Consider the following 11,098-nt stretch of genomic DNA (forward strand, 5'->3'; position numbering starts at 1 on the left):
TTTCAGAGCGAGGCAGAAGCTTTAGATAAGTCGTGAATGGCATGAAGTGATGATGGCGAAGGCCCAAAGCAGAGCAAAGGGACCAGGAGAGAATGTATTTTCAGAGCAGAGATACACGGGAGTGGACAAGGAAAGTGAAAATCCCTATTTGTCAGGCAGTATAATAAATATCTGAATTCCCACTGCACACCCGCCCAGTCCTGAACGCCCATAAGGGACCATTCTGAAACAGCTGCTGTCTAAGTTAGGAGGGGCCTGCCTAATAGGAACCCCTAGGAATTATTTCTCTTTCCTTTAAAGGGGTGGTTCACTTACAAGTATATCTTCAGTGTTTTATAGAATGGCCTGTTATTAGTTACGTTTTAATTAGTTAATTTATTTCTTACCTGAATCACCCGCCTACCTCTTACTAGCTTTCAAATGGGGGTTACTGACCCCGGCATCCAAAAATGATTGCTCTGCAAGGCTACAGTTTTATTGTTGTCACTTTTTATTACTTATCTTTATATTCAGGCCTCTCCTATTTGTCTTCCAGTCTCTCATTTAAATAACTGCCTGGTTGCTAGGTAAGAATTTCACCCTAGCAACTGGAGAGCTGCTGAACAAATCACTAAATAATTCCTAAACAACAAGTAAAAAATGAAAAAGGAAAACTACCCGCCTTGAATAATTAAGGCAGCCATACATACACACATCGATATTGTCATCCGAAACGAGGTTTTGCTTGATAATTGGTGCTTGTATGGTGGGAGCTGAAGCAAACGATATTGGTAAAAGCCTTGGATATCGTCTCGCCAATCGGACAGGAGGGATCATTTTTATCTCCTCAAAGCCACCCAAACATAGGCAAAATGTTAATTCTGATTTGACCGATAGGGGTAGAATTGAATCAGTGGTCACGGTAAAGATCATAATTGTAAGGTGTCCTGTAAGGGCTGGATTGTTAACCATTTTTCCTTTAGCTAAAAAATACTAAGGTTGCACACGTTTCTTTCATTAATGACATTATATTTTCTTCTAAGAGTCTGGCTGTGTTTTGATACTGTGAATGTAATAAGGATCTCCTTTCTCCTGCAGAAGAAAATCATGATCATTATCTGCTGTGTGGTGCTGGGTATTGTCATTGCTTCAACATTTGGAGGGATTTTTGGATAAGGCAAGCGGAGCGGCACAGAATGCATGTTCTGGACATTGGAAGACATATGCAGCACACAGTGTGTGCCCTGTACAACGAGGCACTGGCAGTGGAAAAACAAAAAAAAACAAAAAAACACTTCTTGAGTGGAGAGCCCCTCTGCATGACAACCCTATCGTTGTAACCCAGCACACGCACCCAGGAAGAGACTCGCTACACAGTATGGGATGGGACAGAACACGCTTAGCCCACTAACAAAGCTGTGTTTGACATCACGACATCCTCACGTTTGCAAAGACTTTCCCAGTTATTGGACCCATACAGTGTATGAAGGAAGCGGCAGAGGGTTATCATTCCTCCAAAGCCTCTATTTTCAGTTCCACTGCCCACCGGATGCCTTTTGGGTTCAGAAAAGAATCTGCCTCTTCCACAGCCAACTAGACCCTAACATTGGGCTGAAGTGCCAAGCAGAGCCAAACCATCATCTTTTACTTCATCCATTGCACTCTTCATGCTTTGAACTGGGACAGTGTGCTGGAGACCGTGATTTCCCTTTTGCATGACGGGGGCTCAGTGTTTGGTTTAACTTGTTAAAGGTTGGAATCTGTTTTATGTGAACCCTGCCCTCTTCCAGCAACTCTTCTGGAGAGGGACGGGTGCCATTTTAAGTTCTTTTGTATCCAGTGACTACATTCCCTTTTGTAATTCTGTGAGAACAATGTCTACATATATGTTTCTCTGTGATCACATATGCAGATATGGTGTGTGTGCAATTCACCTCAACCCAGGATTGGCATTGACATTGCCTCTGGTTGCCATGAAATGTATGTATGTCCTGGGTTGCCGTGGAACCTACTGGTTGGGTGTTAAAAGCCTGTACTGGCTACCTCCACTGGTGCATTCGCCAAGTACATTGTGCACGTCTCTTGCACTTTATGTGTTACAGACACTTTGCAGGTTTGGGAGTGGTGGCGGTGTCACATTGAGGCGATGCAGTACCATCAGTCGAGTCAGTGATGGCAAACTGAGTCCTGATGTGCCTTACGGCTTGTACCAGTCAGTTGCTGACCCTTTCAGTGCTGCCAGTACTTACCAGCTCTGAAGGGGTTGCTCACCAGCATGCTTCGTGAGGAGAGTTTTTATATTTGGTGTTACTTCTTTCTGGTGTGTATTTTTGTCTGCACCCCTTGTGTGGCATTTAATAAATGATATGAGTTTGAGGAGATCCCAGCAATGAGAACCACGTGTGAGTTGCAATCACTGTACTAAACCGCCTTGTTTGCAACATATACACAGGAGGATGATTTCATGGGTCAAATTCAAGTTCGGACTGGGGTGTCTGGGGCCCACCGGGGGTATCCATTCAGGGACCCCCACCCCAGTCTCAGACCTTCCTCCCCTAAGTTGAGAACCTCCATCCCACCCCCCTGCATGAGCATTGCTCTTATTTGCAGCCATGATCGGGGGATGAGGGAGGAGCGCCTGGGTCAGAGAGTGAGCAGGGAGTGGGACTGGGTTGGCAGGGCCCACCGTTTTTTTTTCTCGAGTCCTGCCGGCCCAGTCCGAAGCTGGTTAAAATTGCTTATGTGAATGGAAACACAGGAATCCAGGAAAGAAGCCCAGAAACCAGATAAATCCGTCAATAGGGGAAATGGTTCTAGCTGTGGAAAAAGTGGTGAGACTGGGAAAAACTGTAATTGCCTCCAGTTTGGCATTGGGAATAAAGCAGCTACTGGCAACTGGAGAAAGCAGATATATATTTCTGGAGCTGTGGAGTATTGCAGGCAAAACATGGGAAAATAGGGGAAATAAATCTGGCAAAAGGGAAAATTAGAAAATGAATCTGGTGTGGGACAAAGGAAGGGGAAGAAATAGGAACATGTATTTGGCAGGGGCAAAAGGAGGGATCTGGAATAGTAGTTCAAGTGCAGAAATGGGGGTACTGGAAAAATTAGTTGGTTCGGGGAAAAGGGGAAAAAATGTAACATAGTAACATAGTAAGTTGGGTTGAAAAAAGACATACGTCCATCAAGTTCAACCATTATGCCTATATATAACCTGCCTAACTACTAGTTGATCCAGTAGTTAGGCAGGTTATATATAGGCATTATGGTTGAACTTGATGGACGTATGTCTTTTTTCAACCCAAATGACAAAAAATATGGTAGGCATGGATTAATGAATCAAAGTACAATCTGTAGTTGGCAAAAAAGCCACTAGATTATTGACTGGAACACAGATACTGTATTTCTAACCCCAGATAACACTGCAGTACAGTTACAATCTACTTTATCTGCTCAGTCGCAAGGCAGGTTTGTTTTCTACTCCCAGTCACCCCTGCTTTGGCCTGGGCTTATTCATGTGCAGTAAAGGCACTAAAACTGTCTGAGAAAGGTAAGTAAAATAGCCGCACTCCATTATTTACTTCCCTTTGGACCTGGGGTTTTTTTGGGTTTTTTTTGCCACATTTTAGATCACCATAACTTAAATCTATGTTGTAAAAACAAATGTTTATATTAAAATAAATCCATTCCAATATGGCGCAAGCATCTTATAATTGCAGAGTAAAAACAAGATTAAAAAATAAGAATTATTTTCTTTATGGGACATGGACTTCCCTTTCTGGATAATGAGTTTACGGATAATGGATCCCCTACCTGTGCAGATTTTTATGCAGTTTGGAACCTGCAAGCAAATATTTAGACTCCTCCATCCTGTTTCCAAATGTTCCAGCAGCAGTTTTTAGAGTTTTTAGAAGATAAAAATCCTGCTAAGGAAGACCATTGTATTGACCTATGACGTCTTAAAGGAATGTTTTGACGCACAATACCAAATATTTATTTTTATTCTCTCTGAAGACACCTCGTGTTGTCTGATTTTAGGCATGTGTCTAGTGGGCCCATTAACCTGAGCCATTTCCAAGTTAAGCAGGTTTGGATGCCGATCTACCGATGCCCCATATCTACCTGTTTAGCTCCAGCATAGTTGCGGCTCCTCTTTAAACCTGATCAACACAATGGCCCCATAACCTGCTAATAACTAAGGTTTGGGAATACCAGTGCAAGGCAACAATCCTACCAATTTTCTCTAACTATTAAGACCCCATTTTGTGCTCCCTAATTGGTAAGTTTTGTCACTTTAGTACTTACTTTGTGTTTTTTTTTTTTTTTTTTATCAAAGAAGTTGATCATAGCCGCCATATTGTCTTCTTCAACATTACCAAGATAGCACAAGGCCTGCACAACTGAATACAGAGGGATAGACAAAGGTTTTGTAAGGGAATGGAGGAGAGCTGGTTTAGGGAGACTCTAACTTTAGAGGCACAGGACTGCTAGCCGTGGAAGGCAGCACTGCAGGACTATGACTATTAAACTACATGTATCTGGGCATTAGCTGCCTTTTAAACTTAGTAAGTTGCGAGAAAGCAATAAAAAAAAATGCTGCTGCTGCTGCCTTTGAATGAATTTTGTAGATGTGCGCAGGTAATGGTGAGCACACAGCCAGCTTAAACATACCTATAGCTTAGCTTTGAGGCAAATATTGTGTGTGTATCTCATAAGGCTTCTGAACGACTGCCAGCTGCCCGCTACAGTTTCTATTAGTTGGCATATTATAATGTTTTCAGTGGATTAAATACTGACCTACCTACTCTTGCATTTTCTAGCTAAAATCCACCCTGTGCAAAGTGACAGATGCCATTCCTGTCCCTGCGCACAGACACAGGGCTATAATGGGCCATGATACATGAGCCTACCTGCATTAGGTATCAAATACATTACAAGGACATTGCTGGCATGATACTTATGATAAATTAAGCCTAAAGACACAGCTCATGTTGTGTCTTCAGGTGTCTAAAGCAGGCAATTGCATGGCTGCTGTATGCAAGGATAGAGCTTGTAATGAGTTTAATAACGCCTGCTCTTAAATGTGAAGAAGCAGACAACGTGAGGGACCGCTGGTGCACTCTCTGACGCTTTTCTTCTTCAGTCTTAGGGAATCAAAACGACTACAGCCTTTTGCATGCCAGTTAATGGGACACATGCAACCTCGGACAGACGCGGATACTATTGGGAGGCGAATGCTCATAACCTCTCATTTCTGTTCCCAAATGATCCCAGTTTGACACCTTAGTTCCCCCTTTGGGCAGCATGTTTGCCATTTAACCCTTTCTGTGCTAGGATCACCCTGAATCTTGCTGTACCATGCTTAGCCAGTCACGTGGCATAGGTCAAAGGGCACCCTGGCAGCGTAGCATCTGTGATAATGGCTTAGGCTGGTGCTGTAAATTCCATGGTGGTTAAAGGGTTAAATAAATGGAAAGCAGCTGCGGCTTGAAAACCATGATTTATGCTTCAAAGAAACATGTTAATGAAATATGAAATGTATAGAAGCATCTGGTACAGTAATCCAGGTAATATTTATTGTTAGTGCTACTTGTCCTTTGGTGCAGCTTGTTACATTTGGGCTTCCCCATATATAGATATAGATATAGATATATAAATACTATAAACAGCTCCTGCTTAATCACCATTTTAATTACAATTTTTCATTCTGTAGACATTTTAATACAATATCATTACTAGTGGCAAACTCTCTAGAAAATGGGCTGTTCCAGCATGAATCTGTGCAGCTGTCGGGCTCCGTCCCAAGTTTATGACATATTGCCCTATCTTTGTGCCAACAGCTGAGTTCCCACTACTACGAAGGTCTCTCTTTAAAAGCATAGAATATAAAGTTAATTTGGTGAAGCTATATGGATGGATATAAGGAATCTGTCGAGGAAGGATGCTGAATTTGACTCATTGGGAGCAATGACCTGCCAATGCAAGTTGCACAGGATAGGTAGCAGTTTGTGGCCTACATACAGTCCAGGGTCCTTGGGAGTTCAGAGAAAGTCTACTCTCTTCCAATGTGAGAGAGATGAGAGCGGTGCATCCGGCTTTGACAGCTCTAGGATATTTGTTTTTGGGAAAATCAATGAGTTTGCTATTTAAATATTGAGAGGGGTACTCACAGTTGTCAACTGCTGGAGGAGTTAATGCCCATGATGGAGTGGCTAAAGAGAGCTGTGGTCTTCCTTCAAACAAACTGGCAGATTTCCTCAGCAGAAACTTAATCAATAGACACAGGTGGAAACTAGACCAGAATTTTTTTTTCTATCGTTTAATCATAGAATTGGGTCTTCCACTGAAGATGGCAACAGGAAAGTAAGAAGATTCTATTCAAGATTCCCAGATGACAAAGTGGAAGAACTTGGTGCCTTTTTACAGAATTGGGGAATGAAGTTGCCTTACAATTTTCCTACAACTCCTTTAATTCAAAGTGTTTAGGAAGATCAGACAGGACAACAGCTGAGAAGGCCATGGGATCTGCTGTTTTGCCTTCTGTGCCACAGCCAATCATGCAGGGGCCGATAATGTATTCTCAGATGAAAGAATTGTCCCTCAAGGTTTGGGTTTGGAGAGGCAAAGACTGATTCTACAGGGCCTTCCTTGATATAGTGATAGACACCAGCTTAAGTCTAGAAAGGTGTCAACACATTATTCTTATGAAAGAACATGAAAAATGTGCTTCAAGAGAGGCAATTGGAGGTGACAGAATTAACTGTGTCACAGGCAGGTCTTAAAAAAAGATCCGAGTCTCAGAACACTGACATCACAAATCTCCGCTATATCCGATTTCACTGGCAAAATGTGGGCATGGAACCCATATAGTTTATGGCTGGGGGTCTCAAGAATAAGTATTTCCCTGACATGGGATTTACCCTTAGTCCTTGATGTTCTCTCACAGAAGCCATTTGAACCCATTCAAGAAATTCTTTTGACATTAACAGAGAAGACAGTACTGCCGATGGCTATTACTTCAGCAAAAACTGAGCCAACTGCAGGCACTGTCAGCAGAAGAGCCATTTCCCAAAGCACTAAAAAAGGCTGGGTTTTTTTTTTTTTTTTTTTTGCACACTGCATTGGGCATTGTGAATGAGCCTTCTTGTCTTTTAACCTTGTGAGTAACCCTGCGTAACATTCTGTAGGAGGGGTTCAAGTGACGATTGTGTGCCCTTTACACTCATTTACGCTCTCTAAATTTGATGCAATTGCTGTCGGTAAAATACTTTGCAGAAGTTGTGTACCACATTGCAACAAAGTATGTAAAACCACTGTATGCACCGAAAGAGCCGAGGCTTTTGAGAACCTGATGTTCATTTGGGTAAAGGATCTGTTATCTGGAAACCTGTTATCCAAAAAAGCTCCAAATTATGGGAAGGCCGTCTCCCATAGACTGCATTTGAATTAAATAATTCAAAAATGATTTCCTTTTTCTCTGTAATAATAAAACAGTACCTGTACTTGATCCCAACTAAGATATAATTACCCCTTATTGGGGCAGAACAGCCCTATTGGGTTTATTTAATGGTTAAATGATTCCCTTTTCTCTGTAATAATAAAACAGTACCTGTACTTGATCCCAACTAAGATATAATTACCCCTTATTGGGGGCAGAACAGCCCTATTGGGTTTATTTCATGGTTAAATGATTCCCTTTTCTCAGTAATAATAAAACAGTACCTGTACTTGATCCCAGCTAAGATATAATTAATCCTTATCAGAGGCAAAACAATCCTATTGGGTCTAATTAATGTTTAAATTAATTTTTCGTAGACTTAAGCTATGGAGATCCAAATTATGAAAAGACTTCTTATCTGGGAAACCCCAGGTCCCATTCCTGGTATTTGGTTTGTTTTATCCCTTTAAGAAATACTGTGCTGTTATGCCTTGTTCATGCCTGGCTAAAAGAGAAAGTGCCTTTATCCCTTTGCTTAATGAGACAAACAGGACATAGATTTTCTCACACATGTATTAAATAATCTGAATAGAGTTTGGTGCCGTTATTCAGATAGTCAGTAACATCTCCATGTTTACTATCCGCTATTTTAAGAACATGACATTCCGTAAGGTAAGTGCATCTGGCAGCAGCGGGTCTCTGGCGCTCTGTTGCACAGTTTGAGCTGCAGGAAGTGGATCACAAGGCCCCTGCTGCTAAGGTATTTTTTCCATAGAGGTCCAAAGCTTTGCTGTAGGCCACTGCTAATGCTGGCTCCCTATTGGTGGCAGAAGAGTGCCATCATGTGGCCATACTAAAGCATTACATGTCATGCTGCTACAGTTCCTGTCAGACCCAAACACTTAGGGCTAAAACACATTGAAATAATACTCCCAACATTGTCACAAATCTTGAAGTTCAGATCATGTTTATGCACCTTCTTAACATAGGTCTGACTGAATGCAAAATAGGGGGTTAATTTTTCTTCTAACCTGGACACCCACTATGGGGGCTACAAAAGAAGTGATCACATTGATCACAAGTGAACTCACAATTAAATTATCTGGTGAAATTCTAGGGAAATCTGTTTTAGCACAGAACCCTAAATATTGTAGCAACTTAGGCAAACCTTGCAAATGTTGACCCCTAATGTGTGGGTCGTACTGGATGGGAAAATACAATTTTTTATTCTGAAAATTCCTATCAAGCCTTTTTCTGTATAAAAATTCTTACAATACAGGTATAGGATCCATTATCCAGAATACTTACGACCTGGGGTTTTCTGGATAAGCGATCTTTCCTTAATTAGATCACCAAATACTAAACCTATGAAAAAATAATTTAAACATTAAATAAACCTGGTAGGATTCATGCAGTTTAGTTGGGTCAAGTAAAAGGTACTGTTTTATAATTACAGAGAAATAGAAGTAAATATTTTTTAAAAATGTGAATTATTTGATTAAAATTGAGTCTTTGGGTGATCCTTACCCTAATTCTGAGCGTTCTGGATAAAGTTTCTCCCTCTGGAGATGCAGGGTAATACAATTTGGGCCAAAATCTGTTTCTAGCAAGCAATATGACACTGGCAGACAGTTCCTGGTACAGGTGTCCCTGTTTGGCCAGACAGACACCCATAATGACTTTATGGGACACTCATAATGCATTGTGAATGAATAAACTGCCTGTTTAGAGCCCAACATGACCACCAGAGCCAAGGACTCCCTTCTGGTATGGGTGGCACAGCGTTCATTAAGAGCATTTTCTGGCCCAAATAGATATTTTTCCCAATTGGTGGGGAAAACAATTTTACAATGATAGGTGCCCTTTAAGGTTGACAAATGGACACCATATGAACATACAACCCCATGAGCTACTGGTTATACTGATCCAAAGGAAGGAAAATAAAAAATCCTTTACGGAAATGCCACAGTGGGAATGCTGACATGGGTTTGGCCCTGCACACATACCAATCACACCATCCCAGGGAGACATGGAAATGCAAATCAATTACCTGAGCTGCCTTTTCATGGGAAGACTTGCCCAAAATAGATACCTTACTAGAAGTGATATTTACTGAAACTTACCTTCTTATAGCAAAATACTAATGAGGCTACAGTGTTATTCGGTGAGTTCTTAGGTATCCACCCTAGATTCAGGTTCTCATTTCATGCAGAAAAAAAAAAAAAAAAAATCATAGAAATAGCAGAAAATAGAAGAATCAGTCATTTTCACCCACACTACAGCAGAAGCAAATACACATCAAATCTCACTATAGTCATGTGACTGGGCTGTGGGAGATGATCAGCTTTGCAATGCAGGCGTTTATTTGTGTGATACTGTGCGGTAACTATTTACCTGTAGTTAGTGATGAGTGAATCTGTCCCGTTTCACTTTGGCGAAAAATTTGCAAAAGTCTGCGCGGTAGAAAATTTTTTTGAGAATGCATGCCTGCCGAAAAATTCCACTCATCACTACCTGTAGCCAAGCCCCAGTCTCTTTGCTGCTGGTATCATGGGAAGACTCACTGCAATAGGCAAAATGGCCAAGAATCACAGTGCTATTACTGGTCAGCAATGGACAATGTAAAAATGTCCATTGCAATGTAAATGGTAAAACAGCAGCTGCATTTTTTTTGTCAAGTCTCTAAGGGAAAACTCGCTCATTCCCTAGTTAATTTTATTTATATGTTTTTTTATGTTTCAGTGGGAAGCAATTCCACCACTGCAGATGACACAGTTATTACTAACTAAATGGGTACAACAACTTTTTGTCAAGTCAGATAAACCATATAGTCATAACTGCTTTTATGGCTATTCTTTGTTAGTACAGGTAGTACAGGTTATCCAAAATGCTCGGGATCTGGGGTATTCCGGATAAGGGGTTTTTCTGTAATTCGGATCTCCTCCTAAAGTCTACTAAAAAAATGATTTAAACAACAATTAAATCCAATAGGATTGTTTTGGTTCCAATAAGGATTCATTATAACTTAGTTGGGATCAAGTACATTGTACTGTTTTATTATTACAGAGAAAAAGGAGACCATTTTTAAAAATGTGAATGATTTAATTAAAATGGAGTCTATGGGAGATGGTGTTTCCGTAATTCGGAACTTTCTGGATAATGGGTTTCCGGATAAGGGGTCCGATACCTGTACTAGAGCACATTTATTAGTGGGTATAGGAACCAAATAGTGATACTGAACTGTTTGCTTTCAGGCACTGAAATAGGCTGTACATTCCCAAAAAGTCTCCTTATATAAGGTTATGGAATCAAAGGCACTAAGTTTTCCTAAGACCAGTAACTCATAGCAACCAATCAGCAGGCAGCATTTACTGGTCACCTGTTTAAAAAAAAACATCTCATTGGTTGCTATGGGATACTGCTCCTGGGCAAACATAGTGCATGTTATTACATATTGGGGTTAGTGTTTAGCTGACATTTTAAAAGAGAAGGAATTGTAAAGTCACTGGGGGTTCCAATTTGTCAAGCACTCCCCACAGTGACTCTAACACTCCTAATCAGCCTCCTTCAGTGGGATGGGACTACTCATATTTTAAAAAAAAATTGAAATGGGCCAGATTGTTTTGCTGCTAAGCAAGCCAATGCTACCTCCTAGGTAGGTACAAACTTTTTTTGCAAGGA

General features: G+C 41.0%; 1 protein-coding gene across 3 annotated transcripts in view; it reads left to right on the forward strand.

Moving 5' to 3' along the window:
- The window catches only part of stx1a (syntaxin 1A), a 91,376-nt gene extending 89,001 nt beyond the window's left edge, over positions 1 to 2,375 (forward strand). For 2 of the 3 annotated variants that reach the window (XR_001169885.3, XR_001169884.3), the window contains one exon: positions 1,078 to 2,375. Coding sequence is in view for 1 of the 3 variants with exons in the window: in NM_001078723.1 (NP_001072191.1) it covers positions 1,078 to 1,155 (78 nt within the window). In the remaining 2 variants the exon portion in view is untranslated. The remainder of the gene's footprint in view (positions 1 to 1,077) is intronic. The other variant, NM_001078723.1, reaches the window with a different exon arrangement.
- The last annotated feature ends 8,723 nt before the right edge of the window (positions 2,376 to 11,098 follow it).

This window comes from Xenopus tropicalis, chromosome 2 (genome assembly GCF_000004195.4).
Source record: "Xenopus tropicalis strain Nigerian chromosome 2, UCB_Xtro_10.0, whole genome shotgun sequence".
Classification (NCBI taxonomy): Eukaryota; Metazoa; Chordata; class Amphibia; order Anura; family Pipidae; genus Xenopus; species Xenopus tropicalis.